The following is a 23,251-nucleotide window of genomic DNA, read 5'->3' as shown; positions in this document are numbered from 1 at the left end:
ACCAGACAATTCCTATTCCCACAAGTCTCTGACTATAAATCACAACCATAAACTGATTTGCCACACACAGGAAAACAATCAGCTCCATACACACCTTTTATTTATATACTGCCAAAAGACTTTGCCTTAAAAAGGCTAATAAAATTTCCAATAACACCACAGATAAAAACAGTAAATACAATGAAGACAAACAAGCCAAAAAAGAAAAGCTGATGAAACAATAATAATCAAAAAGAGGCCCTCAAATGTAATAAAAGGGCCAATATAGTAGGATGGACTTTATCTGGTGCCTTTATGATAGCAATGAAGACACCAAGCAAACATGGCAAAGGAGGGAGATTCCTCCATTTGTGTGCCACCACTGAGAGGGCCCTCTCTCCAGGAGCTACCGAATGTAGAGGCACCCAGAGGTGGACTTGATAAGAAGTGAATTGATAGCCAGATTCAAAGCAGGAGGAGGTGAAAGGGCATTAATGAGTTGAAAGGGTAAACACCAGCCCCTTGAAGTGAACCTAAAAACAAACCAAGAGAACTATACCCCCAACAGCAAAGTGCTCTGTTAAAAACACACACAAATAAAACCCCATTGTTTATGCACATAACACACATAGGATTCTATTTTTATTATCACATATCCCCTGTAAAGTAGACTGACATTGAAAAATAGCCATCTAAGTCAGGCTTCAGATCTGACAAAATTAACAACTGCTCTTGCACTTTTCTTCTTCTTTTTTTTTTTGCTATTTTATATTGCAAAATTATTTTAACTCTACTGTATGTTCCGCTCCGCCCCTGCAAAAAAGACAGCCTTGGAATTTGAGCTCCTTGGTCCAAATGCCTATCCAATACACACCCGGTTCAGCTTCCTCTTCCCAGCTTTAGAAGACAAACAAGAGGCTGGATGCCAAATCACCCTGAACCACTGTCTTGTTGAGGGAAGAAAATTACAATGAACGATATTAGACCAATTCTTTGCCATTAAGCAATCTCAACAAGTCCCTAGAGAACAGTCAAGACCCACAACGAACATCTCATCAAGTCAAGAATATTATGTGCCGACAAAGCAATGCAGCAAGACTTAGAAACTATGCAGTAGGGAACAATTCTGCATTAGTGGGGAGAAGGACTAGGTGACTTATTAGGGTTTTTCCATCTCCCAGGCCAGCTATCCTGACAAACCATTTAAAGGCCTCCTTTTGTTATAGACATTGTTGGCTGTACTGCCAGTCATAGTTTTGAGTCAGAGAATATTGCAGTTTTCTTCCATTCATTTAAACTGCAATAGTGCACAAGGGCTACAAATTAGAGATTGGAGACCCAGTGGAAGATTGGGCCATGAGCCAGCTTTTATTGTATCCATTTATACAAGAAAGCTAGTTGAAATTCTAGATGAATACAAGCCAAATACAACTAACCAGACATGCATGGAGGTCCACTAATAGCTCAATAAGCCACTTTTTTTTGCTGCCTACTTGGTTACAGGGAAGCAGAAAGAGGGCCTTCTCGGTAGTGGCGCCCGCCCTGTGGAACGCCCTCCCTTCAGATGTGAAGGAAATAAGCAGCTATCTTCTTTTTAAAAGACATCTGAAGGCAGCCCTGTTTAGGGAAGTTTTTAATATTTAATGCTGTATTGTTTTTAACACCTGTTTGGAAACCGCCCAGAGTGGCTTGGGAAACTCAGCCAGAAGGGCGGGGTATAAATACTATATTATTATTATTATTATTATTATTATTATTATTATTATTATTATTATTATTATTATTACCTACACCCAGGACAGCAAAAATTAAGACGTTTTCAAACACCTGGTTGGACCAATGAAGTGACTAGGACTGGAACTATTGCAAACCATGTGCCACGAGTTGCACAGCCCTGCTCAAGTCCAAGGACATCAGGAAATATGCATGTTCCATTCTGCGGTATTATAACATACCATTGGCCGAGGAAACAGAGGAAATGGAGTTGTTTTTTAGTTTATACTTATGTTGCAACACACTTCACTTGTAGCCACTGGCCAGAAAAATACTGGGCTGCAGTAAACATACACCACTTTCTTCTCCCTGTAGCAGTTTGCACGATTAACATTGGCCACACTTTTCATTCTATGCTGCCAGCAGTTTATTCTTTTCCTTTCCTAGCATCACTGTCAAGAAGCAGAGGCTGAAGTTACAGCCCTGCATTCCTATACGCTGTGTGTCTTGCAAAGTGTTAACTAAAGCTTGGCAACGCAGCTCAGCCGCTTGCTTCTCAACAAGCAAAAAATGCAAATCCATCTCAGCATCCCTGATGTAGCAGAAACATTTTTACACGTTTCAGTGATGTTCATTATCAACACAATGAACACCAAGAAGCGAAGGGATGACAAATGCTAGGAAAGTGTAGCGCCACACTGTTCTGATCTGTCTCTCCCCATATTATTAGCCGGAAAACATTCCAATTCTCAAGAGGATTTCTAACTAATGAGGGGACACTGATAATCATCTGGATTCCTTCTACACAGATACACATACACACCCAGTGTTGTGTATGAGCTTGGCAAAAAGATCCGTTCATAGAAGCCATTTCCACAACTGAATATTTGAACCTTATGGCTTCATGGGGCTTTAAACAAAGCCATCATGATTAATGAAATTTTAATGGTTCCGAGGAAAAGTGCCATGTTTTCAGGAGCATTTTTCCAGTGCACAGGCTGCTCTCAGTAATGTTTGCAAAATGCAAAACATTGCAAATACTAATGAAACCCCATACATAGGAGGATCTCAAAGCACTTATTATTCATTTTCAAAACAACTCTCAATGTGCGACCACCAAGCACTAATTGGCTTATTATATTTTCCTATGTTAGTAAGTTGAAAAAGTGGAATGAAAAACCATGGAATAAGCAGTGTTCATGACCTTTAGAAGAACTAACTGAAGGACAGTAGAGAAGAAGGGATACCACACACAGACACAGAGACATGCAAGAGTAGAGGATGGCCCAGGGAGGCTGGACCAAGGATAAATGGTGCTCTCAGGTCAAAAAAAAAGAATAGCCATGCATGATCTAGATAAAGAACTTTCAAGCAGTGACCCCATCTTTCTATGACATCTGTGTCACTAAAATATACCTACAAGCAACAGGGGAAATTTACTAATTGTAATTATGCTTCAGCATAAGTCTTCCCCCCTTCTTTTCTGCAGCAACACATGTGGATATTTAATTAGTTCCTTTAACTTCTAGCTGTCCTTAGAGTTTGCAAAGGGTGTGCTTTCCAGGCAATAGGCACCAATGAAACTCACTAAAAATAATCAAGTGGTGTACATGACCATGGAGGGAGAATCCTCAGTTAACTATAGGACTGGAAGCAAACATTTTCATAGCTCTGAGGTCTGCTATCACAGCTTAGGAAGCCCTCCCACATGGAAAAGAAGAGCAAGGAAGTACACTATGATATGATTTCAGCTCAAAAGCGTTTACAGAAAGCACCATTTCCAGACACGAACAGAGGATTGCTTCCATTCCTAGCCAGCTCATCAAACATTTTGGCCTGAACAGAAGTTCTCAGCTACGCTGACACCAACAGAAATGCTGCTTTTTAAGCTCTCCACAGTCTATAACAGAACAGCCAATGACAACACAAAGTGAGCACCGATGTACCAGAAGTGCACCTGTTGTTTATTGCCTCTTCCTTCAAGGCATCGCTACTAAACTTTGCATAGGTCATTTGCCAACAAAAGAATTTGACAATCCAGCTGTTCTGCTCAACAATCTGGGGAACAATAGAAGATACCCAAGAGTGAAGGTCCAAAATGTGAGGAGTCAGCTATTATCTGTGTACAGAAACAGGTGGATCAAGGCTGCCCGCCAAAGGTTTTGCAAAGTAATCCAGCAATACCAAAAAGGGCAGGGGAAAATAGTAGGCCGGGTGGTGCTGAAGATTATTAATGTATAAAGCAAATAAATGGTTCAGTTTTGTTAAGCTCATTTTCCATTTTCCCTTTGAAACCATAATGTTCAATAATATATTACTGCTGTTTAAAATTGATGAACCACTTTATAAGCCTCAGCAGCTTCTTCACTTCCAATCTACTATCTTAGAGGCCTCCAAAAAGTGAGGAGGGGGAGTCTCATGACCTTATTAAGGCTTTCCTAGACACATGAAAACACCTTTCAGCTCAATGAGCAGCAGCCAGCCATCACAGCAGATACAAAGTGTGACAGAGCTACCTGTGGCCTCACCAGCATCCCAAAAAGACTGAAGCATTCAAAAGCAGATAATATTCGCTGAACTACAAAATTAAGCCCACAAGATGTTGAACTATCAGGGCAAGTACAACATTGATACATGCTTCTTATGGCTGTGCCTGTTTGAAACAAGTTGATAGAAAACAGATGTGGAAACAATTATTACCCTCTAGAACACAGTAAGACATCTTCAAATATTTGAAGGTCTCTCACATAGAAGGAGCAAATTTGTTTCCTGTTGTTCCAGAAATGGATCCAAACCACCAAACAAGTTAAAATTGTAAGGAAGGGGATTTAGACTAAATATCAGGAAAAACTTCCCAATAATATGAGCTGTTTTAACAATGGAATGAACTGCCTCAGAAGGTGGAGCACATTTTCATTAAAGAACTTATTAAACAAAGGTTGGGTGGCCATCCATGAAAGATGCTATAGTAGTTGATTTGTCGGCAGGTTGGACTCGATCAGGGTTTACCAAACTTGGGTCTCCTGCTGTTTTTGGACTACAACTCCCGTCATCCCTAGCTAGTAGTACCAGTGGTCAGGGATGATGGTAACTGTAGTCCAAAAATAGCTGTAAACGCAAGTTTGGGGAACCCTGGACTAATATACTTTGTATGAGTCTGTCAGATGAGCCTTCGTGGTCCAACAGTCAGATATGCTGGGCCTTGATTTTAGTAAACATCCTGGTCTGTTATGGAAGTGTGTTGGGTGACTTAATGCATAGTCCTCTCCCTTCCACACCTCAACTCACAGAAGCAAATGAGTAAGAAAAGGAAAGGCATGCAAGGCCTTCTACACAAAGTGGTGGATACATCTCTCCTATTCAGGGGTGTCAACTTGAATAAAATATGGGAAGCAAGTAAGCCCCACGGGACATAATCAATCACATGACATGGTGCACGTACACCATTTGAATGGCAATGCCCATCAACTTTGGGGGGACCAGCCCTCTCAAATCATTTATTGGGGAACCGAAGCCCCCTTGACCCCTAGGAGTAGGCTCCTATGCTCCCCATTAGGGCAAGAAAAGTTTGCAGCAATCTGTAGTTGTAGTTGGGCCTGGTGAGCATTTAAGCTCCCCAACCGTAATCTGTGGGTTGCCATCTGATTGGATTTTATTCTGATCCTGATCTGATTTTAGGATGCATTTTAATTGATTGCCTGATTCTATGTTAATGTGCTATACATTTGATGTTAGCCGCTGTGAACCCGGTTTTGGCCAGGGAGGGCGGGGTATAAATAAAAATTATTATTATTATTATTATTATTATTATTATTATTATTATTATTACTACTACTACTCTTAGAACAAGGGCTCCAAATGCTTTCCATTATGAGACAGTATAGTAAAGAGATTTCCTAGTCATCTTCAGATTTTCAATTTACACATATTGCTGCATCTGCCCACATTCTTACAATCCTAAAAGAATGGTGCAAAAACAAAGGTTTTAAAGGTGCCATTCTTCAAGTAGCAAAGAAAGACAGGCACATAGTATTAATAACACACCTTTGCTAGCCCACTCACTGACTGCACACACTATATGAGGTACAATGAACTAAGTTAATATCTGAAGAAATACTAATCACCTTTGTAAATGCCTTTGCAGGGCAATATAGCCTTCCAGAGCTTCCTCTAAAGGAAGTTTAGAAAATGAAGCACCACAACAGGTTTAGACTTATGAAAAGAAGCTCTTTTAAAAGAAGCAAACCCAGGTGTGCCATGTCACTAGGTTGGAAAACAAGGACAAGAATAGTGGCGTTTTCACATTTCTCTCCAGGACAGATCTGGAATTTGGTCTTTGTACCTGATAATGTTGCTAATGAACAAACAATTTCTTTGAAGAAAAAGAGAAGTTGCCTTGAAAATGTTTTGGAATGGAAATGCAGGATAAAAGTGCTTGAAATAAAATAAATATAGTTGTTTGCTATGACAACCACACTTCCTTGTTCTACTCTTCTGCATGGCTTTAATCACGTACAGGAGAAATCAGAGGCACACAACACACCCCACCCCAAAGCTTCTGCAATTTAAACCGCAACACTGCAGAGCATTAAAAGGCGACTATTTTCCTAACAAAGGCCATTATGCTTTGAAAAGGCAAGGCCTCTCACAGCATTCGTGGAACCCAGGCTTCTTTGTTTGGCAAATGGAATGAAGGACTGTATAAAAACAAATTGTTCTGATCTTCCATTATACTACTCATTCACTCCAACAATACTTAAGATTTTCTGTCTGAAGCGGCCTTAAAACCACTTTGATACAGCTCACAGACCACTCAAACTATATTTTGCATTTTCAGACACGGAGGTCCTTTACAAATAAATTTATAGGACTGAAAGCAGGATTTTCTTTCATTGACTTAAAAATATGAAATAGGCCTCTCATGCCTTATGTGGCAAATCAACTGAGCTTTGTCTAGTCCCATAGTATTCAAGCTGCTCTTCTTTTGGAACATTTTCTCCTACACTAAATGATAATCATTCTTTACATAAGCAATCGGTGAAAAGGGTAAGGGACCAGAACATACAATGCTTTCATTAGATAAACCTCAGAACAAATCTGTCTTATAAACAACCTTGTAAAGTAGCTATCAGAGAAAAGTAGTAAGCAAAATGCATAAAACATAAAAAGCCATCTCTCTCTAACATGCAATTATTTTTCTTAATGCAAAATTAAGTTCACCATCTAAACAATAGTTCTGAGTCTTCAGCCTGCCCTGCTCACACACCTTCATTTACAGCCCCCATTTTTCCATTAGCATAGAAGAGCCAGCACCCTCCAGCTGCTTTTGCTTGGGGACTTAGTAATAATTAGTTCAACATTCACAGTATGTTCCAGGGCCTGTTCAATCCATTCGCCAGATGCTACTCTTAGCTCCATCTGGCTGCCAAAATGAATGGAGCCACAATGAGCTGTCTTTGCTTTTCATCTGCAACAACAACCACTGAGTTAAAGGGTCTCGTAAGGATTTCTAGCCCATTAGGTTTTGGTCCCTCTTTTCATTTCACTCTGCCACCTCCACTATTTAGACCACTAGCTAAAGATGGTTTACATAAAGAAAGAAAGCCCAAAGTGTATGCTGGTTAAAGGAGGAAGCATTACTGGTTGGGGGATAATTTTATCCAGAGTTAGGTGAGCAACCTGCGCTGGATAGTTACAGGTAGGTAGCCGTGATGGTCTGCCGTAGTCAAAACAAAATAGAAAAATTATTCTTCAGGTACCTGAAGAAGTGTGCATGCATACGAAAGCTCATACCAATAACAAACTTAGTTGGTCTCTAAGGTGCTACTGAAAGGAATTTATTTTATTTTATTTGCACTGGATAAGTTACACTCCTCCTTAACACACAGGTTCATATCCTGAGCATCTGCTTCTGGATGCCCAAGTGATTTGGTGTGCTTTCCATCAGGTTTTATTGGTTTCCCAGTCATATCTTTTCTTAAGAAGGAATGATATAACCACAATCATTTGCATTTTGGTAGTTACTAGATTGGAAGACAGCAACATGTTTGTTGTTTGCTACCCTGGGCTCCTTTGTGAGGAAAGGCAGCATATACATTTAGTAAATAAAGAGACTGCAACTTGTTATTTTTGTCTATTTGGTGTTACATTGTCTGGTATCTTTCTCTATACTGTACCATTTATCTCCTAAAATTAAATAATAATAATAATAAACTTAATAGGGGAAGTGAATGAGTTGATCAGCTTTGACCTACTGTTTTGTAAATAAGCACCCAGTCATATTTTTAATGCAGCTACCTAATGCAGCAAAAAGAAAGATCGTACCCGGTTATCGTCTGAGAGATAAAAGTGCTTGTGTCTGCCTTGCCTATTGTTCTCGACACACCTGAGTGAAACGAATGCATATAGCGGGGAGTTAATTCTTTATTGTCAAAAGCGATCATTTACAGTAGCTTCTATGGGACTCTGAATACACTTGCACACAACTTCTAGCATCTAAGTGGCTGTTCCCAGCCAGTGTCCTCTGGAGCAGCTGCAGAAATAAAAATCCATGCAATGCCCTAAGAGAGAATATTATGAAAATGATTTACAGGTGGTACATGACCCCAGTCAAGCTTGCAAAAATCTATCATTTGCCCGATAATAAATGTTGGAAATGTAAAGAAACTGAAGGAACATTCTTTCACCTTTGGTGGACGTGCCCAAGGATTAAGGCTTTCTGGGAAATGATCTATAATGAACTGAAAAAGGTACTTAAGTACACTTTCCCTAAGAAACCAGAGGCCTTTCTCCTGGGCATAGTTGGCCAATTGGTGTTAAAGAAGGACAGAACTTTCTTTATGTATGCTACAACAGCAGCAAGAATACTCATCGCAAAGTATTGGAAGACGCAAGATCTACCCACCGTGGAAGAATGGCAGATGAAGGTGATAGAGTATATGGGTTTGGCAGAGATGACGAGCAGAATCCGAAACCAGGGAAGAGAAACGGCGGAAGAAGATTGGAAAAAATTAAAGGACTATCTAAAGAAATACTGTAAAATTAATGAATGTTAAAATGATGCTGGATTATAAAATAAGGAATTAATAGCGGTAAGGGATAATTTAAAGAAAATGAATAACATTAAAATTAAGCTAAAAGTAAGGGAAGGATTTGCTGACAAATTAATCAGAAACTAGAATACAGAAAGGGGAGGTATGAGGAAGTCGGGAAAGTAAGCTATAAGAAAGTAAAAATTGAATTTATATGTGTTTTTTGTTTGTATTTTTTATATTGTTTTTTTTTTTGTTTGTTATTGTGTTTTCTTGTTGTGTTAAAAATTTGTGGAAACTTCAATAAAAATTTATTTTAAAAAAATAAAACAGAAATAAAAACCCACGCCCCTCTCCATCAACTTAAGTACTTTCCCCCCACAGGATGCACATGCAGCCTGAGACGATACCTGCACAGCAGCCACCACTGTTCTTCTCTCTTCAATCCTCTTCTGGTTCTAGGAGACAGTGGGGCAGGAGATGGTGGGGATTCAATCAGCCGCCCACTTGCCTGATCATCCTCTTCTCCTCTTCCGACAAGTCCGGTGTTCCACTCTCTATCCCTGATAGCTCTGACCCTTCTCCTTGGGGGGCACCAACCCCCATAAATTGCTGGCCCCCTCTCCTCTCTCCAGGTCAGCTACCAGTCCCCTTGTGCCCAACACACATACATCCAAGCCCTGCCATCCCTGACACCTATTGAGGAAGGCCACCTAAACATTAGGGAGAACTTCCTGACAGTAAGAGGTGTTCAACAGGGGAATTTGCTGCCAAGGAGTGTGGTGGAGTCTCCTTCTTTAAGCAGAGGCTTGACAACCATATGTCAGGAGTGCTCTGATGGTGTTTCCTGCTTGGCAGGGGGTTGGACTCGATGGCCCTTGTGGTCTCTTCCAACTCTATGATTCTATGATTCTAGGCCATTCCACAAAAAATGAGAAGGCTCCCCCTCAAGGCAACACCCAACTAACAGAGTTGGGAAGCCTATCAAGTGGGGTGGTGGCTCTGCTACAGATCTAAACTTCTCAAGAATGAGGGTTCTGGTCAAAAGGAGGTCAAAAGACAAGGGGTCAAGTTTCTCCAAAAAGTTGTTGTGTTATTCCAAACCGTGATAATAGAAGGCCACTGTTCTTCAAGCCTGGGTCCCCAGATATTATTGAACAACAGCTCTCTGATCATTTGCTAAGCGGTCTGGGGATGACTGGAGTTGTAGTCCAATAACAATGACATATGGAAACCTATTTGTACACTAGGAGAATCAGAGTAAAGAGATTACAGTGGTACCTTGGATCTCAAACTTAATCCGTTCCAGAATTCCGTTCCAAAACCAAGGCGCAAAATGGATTGATCCATTCCAGACTTTTAAAAACAGCAACTTAACATGAATTTTGCTATCTAACAAGACCATTGATCCATAAAATGAAAGCAATAAACAATGTATTGCAGTCACACAATCCATTAATGAGTAGCTGAACTGGTTACAGATAGGTAGCCGTGTTGGTCTGCCATAGTCAAAACAAAAAAAAATTCCTTCCAGTAGCACCTTAAAGACCAACTAAGTTAGTTCTTCGTATGAGCTTGGTATGAGCTTTATAAATAAATATGCATGCACACGAAAGCTCATACCAAGAACTAACTTAGTTGGTCTTTAAGGTGCTACTGGAAGGAAATTTTTTTGTTTTAGCTGAACTGGGTTCCACATGGCTGCAAAAACAAAAACACAAAATAAATAGCAAAAACTGACAGATCTCAGCGTAACACTCAAAACGGAAGTGTGGCACTCAAATCAAAAGCGTAACACTCAAAACAGAGCATGTTCAGCTTCTGAAAAAAGTTCACAAACTGCAGTGTGTGGATTTGCAGTGTTTGGATTCCAAGTTGTTTGAGTACCAATGCGTTAGAGAACCAAGGTATCACTGTACAGGGAACGTAGCAATATGAAGTATATAGGATTTTAGTAATTCAGCAGTACAAGCTGCAGCTCAGAATGAGGTGGAGTACAGTGGAGTGAGAGACCATCACCATTCACCTTGCACATTCAAAAATTTTAGATCACCAGGAAATGAATGACACAAGGGATTATTTCCAACAGACAAATGGCAATGACAACACAGGAAGTACTTTGCAGCTATGATTGTCAAAAAGATTAAAAGGAACCAACTAAAAACAACCAATATGGCCAAGGGCAAGAAGAAGGTAAAAAAATCCACTGAGGAGCTACAAAACTAGACAGTATTAATATCCTCCTTTTCTTCTACACCCTTAGTTCATTTAGAGTTCAGAACCTCAAAGGCACATACTAAAAGGGATCAGTCATGTTCATTACTCCAGCTTGAAATATGGAACATTAAATATGCAAACTGAATTACTTTGTGGTTATAAATAAATATGCAATATCAATGTACGCAAGCTTTACCCACCAGAATGTCAGGCGTGCCCAACACGTTGTCAAAAGACTGACAGTAGCAGCCAACCCTTAAAGAGACTATTTTGAAAGAAGTAGGGAAGACACTTAACAAGTTTGTAAATAAGCAAACCCAAGAAACCAACTGAATCTCTGTTAACATTTTTTTCATTTCCTCAACCACCTCTGCTCCCATCAGTCATCTGAAAAGGCCCATCACTTTGAGATCACATTGAAGACTGCATTCATTCAACAAGTCTGGGTCTCTTGTACCTCCTTTCAGAAATAGAAACATATATGCTTACTTGAACTGATGGTGTTCCCTGGAGCTGCGAATCTTGGAAGAAAATCTTTCCGCAAGTTTTTCTAAGTTCCTCGAGTACTCCAGTTCAATCTCAGCCTTTCTGCGGAAGAACTCCTGGAGGTCCTGCAGGAGCTGCAACCGGGATTCAGACTGCTGCTCTAGGCATTTGAACTGTTCCACCAACTGGGTACGAATTTCTGGACACACAAAACAGAAAGCGAAACAGCATTATAAACAAATGGTAACAGAGCCTGTAAGCGCTCATTTATTTTGCTGCCCTGCTAAAGACCTCTCACATTGACAGCACTATATTGAGCATGCCCAGATAAGTACAGATTAACAGGCTACATAAACGGATTAACTTCACATAAGTACATAAATACATAAACAGATTGACTTTAAACCTTTAAACATTGGGGGAAGGGGAATCCTCTCTCATGTACCCTTGTAAGGGGGAAAGAAACTGGACTGAAATTGAAGTGTCAGCGGTGAGATTAGGTTAAGAAAAAATTCTCAGTGTCTCAAAGAACTGGAATAAAAGTGGGAGGTGGTTGCATATAGAAGACTAATCATATATTCATTTATTAAGATTTTTTTACTCTCTCTTTTTTCCATGCACAATTTGGGGTCCAGCAATGAACACCCTTACTAAAATTACATTTCACTGAAATCAAGCAGAATTTGACTGGAATTAAGCAGTACATTCGGAATTTAAGGATTTAAAAGCATACCTTTATGTGATTATTTACTACAACCCACTCTTTTGATCCTTTGTGATTCAACAAGTTATAACATACATACATACATACACATACATACATACATACATAAAAAACATACAGCCATGCCATCTGTGTTTGCGGGGCCTCCAATATTTCTGATATCTAAAATATTTGGCAAATTACTACTGTGTCGTAACCGCTAACAAATACTGACATTAAGCAACATTCACCAATCTGAAACACCATATTACATATATATATATATATATATATATATATATATATATATATATATGCAGGTTTTGGTGTCCTCGGGTGTCTTCCCGTGTAAAAGTTGGGGTGTCTAGGCGACGTTTCGACGAGGTCTCACTCGTCATCTTCAGGCTGGTGCTTTCGGCTTCTTGTTACTGGAACAGAGCAGGATCTCAGTGTTTGAGTTCCTATAAATACTGTTGAGGGGGTGTGGTGTATAGCCTCCAATGTTCTGGGCAGAGAGGAAGTTCCCAGGCTAGTGTGCCTTTTCTTCTTTTGTTCCTTAGTTACTTGAGGGATATCTTGAGTGATTTCTTGAGTGATATCCTGAGTACCACTTAGGTGGGTCATTAGGTGTGGATTAGTTGCTAAAGTCTTTGTGTCTTGACCTCTTGAACTTTGTGAAGAGTTTTTCTGAGAAGATGGCTGTACTGCACTTAGTTGTGCTCTGGCTTGGCTTCGTGTATAGGGGCGAGCTCAAGAGGTCAAGACACAAAAACTGGATAGCTTCCTCACACATCTCAACAGCCTACACCCCAAAATACAATTCACTATGGAAATAGAAGCCAACAACCAACTTCCCTTCCTTGACGTCCTAATCTACAAAAAACCTGATGGCTCCCTAGGACACACTATCTACCGGAAAAAAACACACACCAACCGCTACTTACATGCACAATCACACCACCACCCTGCACAAATAAACTCCGTAGCCAAGACTCTCATCTCCAGAACCAAACGCCTGGCTGACAAAGACCACTTGACAACTGAGTTACAGAATCTCTCAAATGTGTTAATTGCCAATGGATACCAGCAAAACAGGGTTACGAAGCTAATCCAAAAAGAAACACCCCCCAAAAACCAAGACACAGAAGAAAACAATGGCATGGCCCTCCTTCCTTATATCAAGGGCACTACAGATAAAATTAGCAAAATCCTCCATAAACATATATATATATACATACACACACACACACATACATACATACATACATACATATACATATGCAAGTGCTTTTGCAATACAATAGTGTGATAATGGAGATATTGTCCAAAATCTCCCAGACCCAGAACATCACATCCAATTGCTAAGGAATAAATACTGGTAACAATTCAAACTTCCATAGAAGCTCAGGACCTTGAATCCAAGATACCCGAGGTCTGTTTTTTGGCACTGTGGTCTAAACCACTGAGCTTAGGGCTTGCCAATTGGAAGGTGAGCGGTTCGAATCCCCGCGATGGGGTGTGCTCCCACTGCTCAGTCCCAGCTCCTGCCAACCTAGCAGTTCGAAAGCACGTTAAAGTGCAAGTAGATAAATAGGTACTGCTCCGGTGGGAAGGTAAACGGTGTTTCCATGCGTTGCTCTGGTTTTGCCAGAAGCAGCTTAGTCATGCTGGCCACATGACCCGGAAAAACTGTCTGCGGACAAATGTCGGCTCCCTCAGCCAATAAAGCAAGATGAGCGCCGCAACCCCAGAGTCGTTTGCGACTGGACTTAACTGTCAGGGGTCCTTTACCTTTACCTAGTATAGTTTTGATTTTTTAAAAAAATGCACTGAAGTGGTCAGAGGACTTGTTCTCAGGCTAAAAGGATACCCAATATCGTATGGCGGCCTGGTTGTGGGCCCTATATGACCCTCACTGTTTTCCTTGCATGTGCCCACCTCCACTGCCACATTCACAAGAGCCTTCTCAGGACCAAAAGAAGATCTGGCAGAAACAGGATAGCCAGCAGGAAGGAGAGAACCAGCTAGGACTATAGTTGCTATGCTGCTCCAGCGCATGCACTCTACTGTTGGGTCGCAGCCAACCAAATGCACGCACAATCTCACCACAGCATGGCAGAGCGCCATAGATTATGTCATGTGCACACTGGCTGCCTTCCTGCTGGTTCCTTGGTTTCTCATTAGCAGCCGTACAAAGTTTTCTCTGTTTCTCAGGGTGTCAGAAGTGGAGCAGGCTGGGTGCGAGTGGAGGCTCACGGGTTGGTTCTGGGGGCCTGGAGGGAGGCCAGCAGGCTGGAGGCAAGCTGGCTAGTGGGTGAAGGAGCCTGCTTGTGTGTTGATCTATGTGAGTGAGTGACAAGGGGAGAGGGGAAAGGCTCAGTGGGGGAGAGGGGCTATCATTTGTATGCAAAGATGTGTGTTACAGAGGGATAGGACCCTTCAGGCTTTGGGCTCCCTCACCACCAATTAGTGGTACCCCACCAACCTCCATCATGCTCAGGAAATGGAGCCCTCTTCCCAAAGAAGTTGTCTTCTCTGCTCTGGAATTTTAGCTGCAAGGAGCAGAGAATGAATGCAAAGCAATTTTCACTTCATTTGTAGTTCGGCCTGTTCCTGCCACACTCTCAGATGCATCTAGAACCGACAACTTTCAGAGATAAGTTTATAGACTACATGCACCCAACAGCAGCTTTACATGAAATATATTGAGATAAATTGGTTGCTTCCCATGCTGATGTTTATCAAGTTATAGCTGTATTCAGTAATATCTGTCAGATTAATATGCCCCGTTTAGTAAATCAGGCTCTCTTACATGATATATCGCCTTGTACATCAAGAGAAAAAGAATTGTTTCCTTTTGACGTTTATCTCCTGCCACAAAAAACCAACAGCTTCCCCAAACACAACTCACTTTTTAAGCCTCTTAGATAATGTAGCAGAGTCTGCAAATCTCTTTAAACAGGATTGATCCTTGGAAGACAAACAATCAGAACTGGGAAAGAACAATGCTTTAACTCTTAGCCTCTATTTTGAAAAGTGGCTTCTGGCTGCTAGAGGAGCAATACCCCCATCTGTATTTATGGGTGTGGATATAGCAAACAAAAACAAAAACCTTCTGTTGAATATTGAAAATACTTCCATGTTATTTTTTTCTGAATGGTTAAGGGATATGAGGAGTAGCTATCCCTTTTTTCAGATGAAAACAAAATTCCATTTGAATCTACTCAGACTCTGTAATCACCAGCAAAATCTTTCAAGTCTACAGTTCTATAATTCTATGACTCTCTGTGTACGTCTGCTGAAGGTGGTATGGAGGGTAGCAACCAGAAAATGGACTGTTTCATAGTAGATGGGGTATGTTCACACCATTCAAGTCCATTCAGCAACCTTCGTTGTTGGTTATTCTAAAGAAATGGTTTTCAAAAGAAATGATTTTGGCTGAACATCTTCATACTCCTACTTGCTTGCTTACATGAGAAAAATGAAGGTTTGTCAGTTAAGCCCTATTCAGATGTTTCCCCTCGTATGATGACAATTGTGCAAGGAGGGAGAGGGAGGTGCAAGGAGGGAGAGTGCCCTGTCACTTCTATTGCGTTCTCATCACCCAGTCCACTGCTACTGTAGTGGACTGGGTGATGAGAACGCAATAGAACTGTAGCCTACAACAAATGAAAGGCTGCAGGAATGGGGATGGAGATGTGAGAGAGGTGTGGGGCCGGAAAGTGAGACCCCACTTCATAGGAGCCAACTCCTAGGGGCCGTGGAGGCTTCAGCCCCCACAATAAAATATTTGAGGGGGCCGGGCCCCAAAATTGATGGGAATTCCCATTAAAATGGTGTGTGCGCTGTGTCATGTGATTGATAATGTAGGGCAGGGCTTACCTGGGCCCTCACAATATTTTATTCAAGTTGGCACCCCTGCCCCACTTTCCTCCCTCGCACAAGTGTAATTGTGCAAGAGGCAACACCTGAAAAAGGCTATAGTGAATAGGGAACAGAGGTTGCAGCCATGTACACATTCGTGCCTATATCACTTTTTACTTTAAAAAAAATTACCTCCTGAGATTCCAGCATAAAATTTCCAGGCAGCCTTATTAAAGACTTTAGGGTATTCATGAGGAGCAGCCATCTAAGCCCGCCCCCCGGTCACCCCCATACCTCCTGTTTTTCCTCAACCCACCGAGGTAAAGCACAGGACAGGACAACACCTATTCTATAAAAAATGATGGGGGAAGCTGAGGCAACACTGTATTCCAGATAGATATGAAAGCACAATAGGCAGTAGTTGTATTCAAATCCCTGTTCTGTATTTGTTATTTCGAACTGCTGCAATATTTCAAGGTTTGGGTTGCTTATTGCCTTCTCCCAGGAATCCATTACTGGTTATTTATTACTATCCTTTTTTTTCCCTTTTCCGTGAAGTGGTTTATCCCAAAGAGCATATCTGAAGCATAGAGAGAGATGCTATTTATTATTCATCAGATATCAAGCATAGTTGTCTAATTCTACTCTTAATTGGCTGCAAACAAGGATAGTAAATGCACTGGCAAAACAGCATATGTAGCTCCCTGGTCGATGCTGAGAAACTACTAAGAACACTCACACAGCATCCCTTATTTGCTATTTTGCGGCGAAGATGATTGGGATGGGCTCTAATTTTTTTAAAGTAGTTTATTGCCTAGATATAATGATTACAAGCTGAAGCACAAGGAAAACACACACATTTATTTATTTATTGGCTTTAACATTTGTTTTGAAAAGCAGAATTGGCCATGACATCTTCTTTCTGAAGAATCTGAAGATTCACATTGTCTTTTGGCAACTGCCCTGTATTTGTAGCTTTCCCAATTGAACAGTAACAGCAAAGGGACATCAGAATAATCACGGCTGCATGCCAAGAATGCTGCAGATTCCTTCTTACAGAAATAGATCGCTCTGTGAAGGGTGGAGCTGACACAATCAGTCCCCTGTCTTTTCCCTATTTTTGCCACACTGGCCTGAGGATCTCTAGGCAACAGTCCCTCTTTGCCAAGCACACAAACAAGCAATCACACATTTTGCTGTCGTAATCAACAGACAGCCCTTCAGCTCCACAACCCCACACAGGGCACTACGCTAATGATGTGCCACTTTGGCATTTTCAAAGTTCATGCCGGAAGTTCACCCACATCAGCACCATCTGAGTTATGAGAAGACAAAGGTCAAACCTAACAGACACACAAACAGCTAGCTAATTGGTATCCAAAAGGCACTCAGCTGTGAGCAGACATACAAATAATGGATACAACTGGCAAACCCTAGATACAGGGGTCAGCAAACTTTTTTTCAGCAGGGGGCTGGTCCACTGTCCCTCAGATCTTGTGGGGGCCAGACTATATCTTGGGGGGAGGGATGAACGAATTCCTATGCCCCACAAATAACCCAGAGATGCATTTTAAATAAAAGCACACATTCTACTCATGTAATTGATTCCCGGACCATCCGCAGGCCAGATTTAGAAGGCGATTGGGCCGGATCCAGCCCCGGGCCTTAGTTTGCCTACCCATGTGGCCTAGAATAACAGGACCATTTTTTTAAAAAAATGGAAAACAGGATTGAAGCAGAAGATAAAAGAAGGGGCTAATACAAAATAGCCAGGAAACCAAGAAAAATCTGCAACTAGCCTTTTATAGGGATTGAAAAGTATTTCAAATGACCAAATGAGCTTACTTAAAATGATAAATTCAGGTTTACAATCATGATCACTTTGAATTGACAATAACGGCAATTTTGGTTTTCTGTGGAATGACGCTTGCTCTGATTCAGCAGCAAAGAGTGGGGGGGGGGGAGTGTTCAGACACAGACCTGGAAAACCTAGAAATTTAGAACACAGACTCCTTTCTGTGTCTGCTTTGCTGCTTCAGAAAGGTATTATCCACTAAATGAATCCAGGTATTTTCCACAATTTTCTGAGTAAGTGCACACATTCCATTACAGTATTCTCATAAGGGATTTAAGGGGGGGGGGTAACAGAAACCAAAGCAGATGTCCCAAGAAAATTGTCCAATTGCTCCAAAATACAAAAAGGGGAGAACAAGAATGAGCTTTCAGTACAGAGAACTACACTGTGGGGGGGGGGGACAGGACAATGTTGACTAGATCACCAAAATACTGGTGGACAACAAAAAAGACACTCTCAAAGCAAATAAAATAATTGTAATATAAGCACTGATAACTGGGAAGCACTGGCCTGTGAGCACTCCAATTGGAGAACAACCCAGTTGTCAGAGCCACCCGTGGTCCCAGCTCACAAGAGACCCAAGTCCAATCCAGTTTATTTACAAAAGTCTTTATTGAAGAACATTGCTGCTTTTACATTCCATCTCCGTGGCTCTACGTCTGTGACATCAGACCGCTGAAGTCCCCTCTGAATCAGTGCCGCCCCTGCACCAATTTAAGAGGCTTGTGCTGGACCACCTCTTCCTCTCCTTCCTCTTCCGCAGGGTCTTTCTGCCCCCCTGGGTTCCCTCCCGCCGGGACTCCCCAGAGGCTGAATCCTCTGACGCCTGTTCCCCCCTCCTTCGTGCTTTGGGGCCAGGCTCCTCCCCAGGGCTCTCCTCACTTCCACGCGCCTCCACATTTGAACTTGGCGCGCGTACGTTGCTCCTGACCTTCCTCTCGACCGCTACACTGCTCCCGGTGCTACTCTCCGCCCCTTCCGGCAGAACGTCTTGCCCCGATCTCCTTCCCCTGTCTGCTTCCTGCTCTGCTCCCTCTGACACACTAGTAACTCCACCCCCTTCACTCCGTTCTGGCGGAGAAACCGGCCCCAATCTCCAACTCCCACTGGGGGCTCTCCCTTCGCTCCCCTGCTCCTGACTGCTTCCCCCTTGGGCTCCCCTTGGTCTGACCAGGGGGGCTTCCTTTTGGGAATCCTCTGACTCACTGGACAGACTCATGGACGACCTTTGGTCATTGTCATCCTCTTCCTCGTCTCTCTGGGATTCTTCCCCCTCACTCTCTGTCTCCTCCTTCATCTGCTCTTCTCTCCCTGAAACCCTGACACCAGTGTTCGAAACTCCCATTGCTCTAGGCGCATTTTAACAAGAGGGAATTTCATCAGCGCAAGCACTTCCTGAGCTCTGGGTGCAGGACTGCACCTAAGATTTCAGATTAAAACTGCAGAGTGGAAGGAAAGGAGGACCTTTTTCTGCCTCCCCACTTCCAGCTACTCTCTGAAGACCTTCTTAAGAATATTAGGGGGGTGGGCAGGGGAAGGACTAGACCATGTGAAAAAAGAGCATAATATTTTAGCTGCAGTTCATTCATTTCCAGCTTTGTATTCTTGTTATAAAAAAGCACGGCTAGACAGTCCTTTGTTGCGCCCATAACCTAGGTTTAAGGTGCCATTTAGCTCCTAGCTTTCATATCTCAGTTTCTAACACTGGAACAGCCTTTGCTAAAGGTGTCATGGACTTCAAAGAAGCACGAACTCAGGGCAAAAAAAGGAGAAACAAACTAGGAGGAAGGCACGCTTGGCAAATTCACACTGTGATTAACTCCCACCTGGAAACCTATGTCCCAACTGTGGAAGGAGGCGTGGATCCAGAATTGACCTCTACAGTCACTTACGGACTCACTATTAAGGCCTCTTTCATGGAAGACAATCTTACTCGGCTACAAATGATACCAAAGAAGAAGGTTTCAGTAAAACAGGCCTATATATAAGACGGATTGTCCTAAACCAATTACTTTTCCCTGTTGACAAACACAGAGATGGTGTAAAGGAATACATAAGCAAAAGGTGCCAGAGTGCCAGCTGTCCACACACAGAGAAAAAGAACAACCAAACGCCCTAAACATACAGAACTCTGTTTGGCCTTGCATTGTTCTCAGGAGGTTACTCCAAGCCTTTTCACAGGTTCAGGCCTGTAACTAACACTCTACACACAGGAGCATCTCAAATGCTTCCCTAACCCAGGCCATAAATAAGGCTTGTTTTAATATATTTTTTCCTGGTTTGTTCTCTTTGCCCTGCACCCTCCTGAGAAGATCCAGCCTCTGAAAAAGGCAGCTGCTTCTGGCATAGACAGACAAAAGAAGGGGGTTTCTCTAGCAACGGGGATCAGATGAAAGCTTTCAGAACCTCCTCCCTTCTCAGGTTTCTTTTCAGCGGAGTGGTGTTCACACAACTCCCACAGAGACTTAGACACAGAAGTGCCCAAGACTTTTTTGGGTGGGGGGGTTGGAGGGCGAACAGAGGATGAATCAATTGAATGTGCACTGTGCTCCTTCAATTTCCTGGTCTTTTCAGTAGCTTTAGAAGCAGATGGCCCAGGAACTGAGAATTCTCTTATTCCAATTTCCCTGCTCATAACCCAAGCAAAGGAATCCGTCAGGGGACATTCAAGTCAAAAAGTCGAGGACATTTTCCTGTAATTCTCCCCCAAATTCTCTCATCTTTCCTGATCACTTCAAGTGCTTGACTACAGAATATTCAAAACTTGCTATTTTAAGCCCAGCCCTGTAAAAACTCAGGTGCATCCAAACTGCCCAAACCAGTTGCAGTGATAGTGTACAATTTAGAGTAGCCTTCCACAGTATGGTGCCTTCCAGTTGTTTTGGAGTGCAGTTCCCATCTTCCCTGATCACTGGTCATGCTGGCTGAAGCTGCTAGAAATTATAGTCCAAAACCAGGGAAATTTAGAGACACTCCTTTATTTGGGACGCTTCATCAACCTTACCAAAGTTGGTCATTTGTGAAAAAAGTCAAAGGTCACGTTCAGCTGGAGAAAGGCAGGACACAGCCTGTACTTCTAGGTGAACTATTATCTAGCATTCATCCTGATTTGTTTGCACAAAGTTTATGCAGAGGTTATACAACATCCACTGCTTGCACACTCAGATTGGTTTGCAAGGAGGTTATACAAGGTTGCATCAAGCAACTGTTATCTCACACTTCCCAGTAGTAGTAGTAGTAGTAGTAGTAGTAGTAGTAGTAGTAATTATTTATTTATACCCTGCCCATCTGGCTTGGTTTCCCCAGTGCATTTTCTCCTCACTTTTATTACTGCAAAAAAAATCCATTTTTGTTTGGAAGCAGGTCTGTTGCACAAGAACACCAAATCTACTTTGTGTAATCTGAATTTGCCAGTTTGTGATTGAATTCCACCCACTAAACAACAACAATCTGGAAGTGAACTTGTTCTCTGCAGTTTTAAAAAGTTGATTTTTACGCTCAGGGACTCAAAATCTTTGTACAACTTGTATGCGAAAAAGGAACTTTTGAGTTGGATAATGGGCAACCTGTGCCTAGTAGCGCTTCTAGATCAGTCAGTACAGATTTACAGACAGCGCACCTGCAATGTTCTCCGCCTTGTCTGCCAGAGGAGAAGACAATTCTGACAATTTGGCATAGGAGCAATGGGAACAACTGAAGTCCAAATGGTAAATTTGAACCAGCATCCTTTCACCACAGCCAACAAATTTAAATGCCATGCTTAGTGCCCTCACTTTCTATAGAACCTTGAATTCCTTATGACAAGGAAAATAAAACTGGAAGGACCCTCAAAGGAAATCTAATTCAACCCTCTCCTCCCAAAGCAGGAAATCTACTACCCCACTATTTCTGATTGTGTTACATTATTTAGCAGAGGCTGGATGGCCACCTAACATGATTTCCGGCATAACTAAAGCTTTACAGCTTCAGAAATATAACAAGGGCACAAGAATATTGGTGATAAAATTACTCTCTTTTCCTTAATTTTTGAGATACACCAGGCACCCACAATCTGCATGTTAAGGAAACAATGGAATACCTTGGGATAAGAACTTGATTCGTTCTGGAGGTCCGTTCTTAACCTGAAACTGTTCTAAACCTGAAGCACCACTTTAGCTAATGGGGCCTCCCGCCGCTGCCACACTGCGAAATTTCTGTTCTCATCCTGAAGTAAAGTTCTTAACCCGAGGTACTATTTCTGGGTTAGCGGAGTCTGTAACCTGAAGTGTCTGTAACCTGAAGTGTCTGTAACTCGAGGTACCACTGTATATTTTTTGTTCTGACAGGCTTTTCCAGCTAGATTAATGGATTGCTTCCATGAGTGTCTATTTTACATTGTTTATGTTTTGCTTTAAATATGTGTTTGTGTGTTTAACTGTTTTTTTGCCTTCAAAAAAAAAACCAGACACCACATTGAGATGATTGATGAAGATAATGAACTGCGATAATCAGGACTCAGAAAATAATCTGAGTGGAGCCTTAGGAAAACAATTGCTTGGCAGTGATTCTCTCTCTCAAATTTTGAACAACACAGAAAGCAAACTTTTTAGTGCCTCGGTGCAATGAACTTGCTCAGCATCACACTCAGCTTCTCCAACACACCATCTCTCACATAGAGGCTAACAGTATTTTTAAAAGGGGAATCAGTTTGGTTTTTTTTAATGGGAAGAACAAAGATATAAAGCCATTCCCCAACCTTTCTGCCTCCTGCCATGTACCAGTTGCTTAGTACTTCTGAAAAGCAGTTTATCCAGTTATTTATCAAAGCTGCCCTTAAAAAATGCCACCCAAAGTGATCACACAAAGATTTTCTCCTTTCCAGCTGAGGCTTTAATTGAAACTTGCATCACCTCAATAAGGAACCTTGCAGTCTCCTGCCCTAAAGCCAGCCAGATGGTCATCTCTCCTCCCTTAACAAGAATGGAAAGTCATAAAACAGTTTAAGATAGCTAGGAAGAGAGAATGAATAGTAATTCCAGATTAGAAAAGACTCATTCTTGAAATTTAAATTCACAACATTAAGTCAAATCATGAGCAAATGAATTGCTTTGTGCATCTTTTCTTGAACAGTCCAATTGTTGTTTTTAAACTCAACATGTTATGGCTAATATAAAAAATATCTGCTGTGCAATTGCCTACTGGGTCATCATAGCCATCTAAAAGGGATCAGTTCAGAATAATCAGCTCTAGCATTTGGATTTTCCAGTATGTGGTTCATCCCATCTACTTTCCTAAGTGAACATGCCGTTTAAGTGTGTGAAGTGATAAATGAGAATCCACAAACGTACTAGCCAGTGATGAGCAAACCTAGAGGTGTGTGGGGTCCTTTGAGGCACTCAGAAAGCAACAGGGCAGTTTCCTGCT

General features: G+C 41.8%; 1 protein-coding gene across 3 annotated transcripts in view; it reads right to left on the bottom strand.

The window, feature by feature from the left end:
- SRGAP3 (SLIT-ROBO Rho GTPase activating protein 3) overlaps positions 1 to 23,251 on the bottom strand; it is a 186,886-nt gene that overhangs the window by 91,668 nt on the left and 71,967 nt on the right. For all 3 annotated transcript variants that reach the window (XM_081901443.1, XM_081901441.1, XM_081901442.1), the window contains exon 2: positions 11,430 to 11,625. In XM_081901443.1, the coding sequence (XP_081757569.1) occupies positions 11,430 to 11,625 (196 nt within the window). The remainder of the gene's footprint in view (positions 1 to 11,429; positions 11,626 to 23,251) is intronic.

Source organism: Podarcis melisellensis (assembly GCF_964234715.1).
Source record: "Podarcis melisellensis genome assembly, chromosome: 2".
In the NCBI taxonomy this organism is placed as follows: Eukaryota; Metazoa; Chordata; class Lepidosauria; order Squamata; family Lacertidae; genus Podarcis; species Podarcis melisellensis.
Note: the sequence above shows the minus strand (reverse complement) of the source record. Positions and strands in the feature narration are given on the sequence as shown.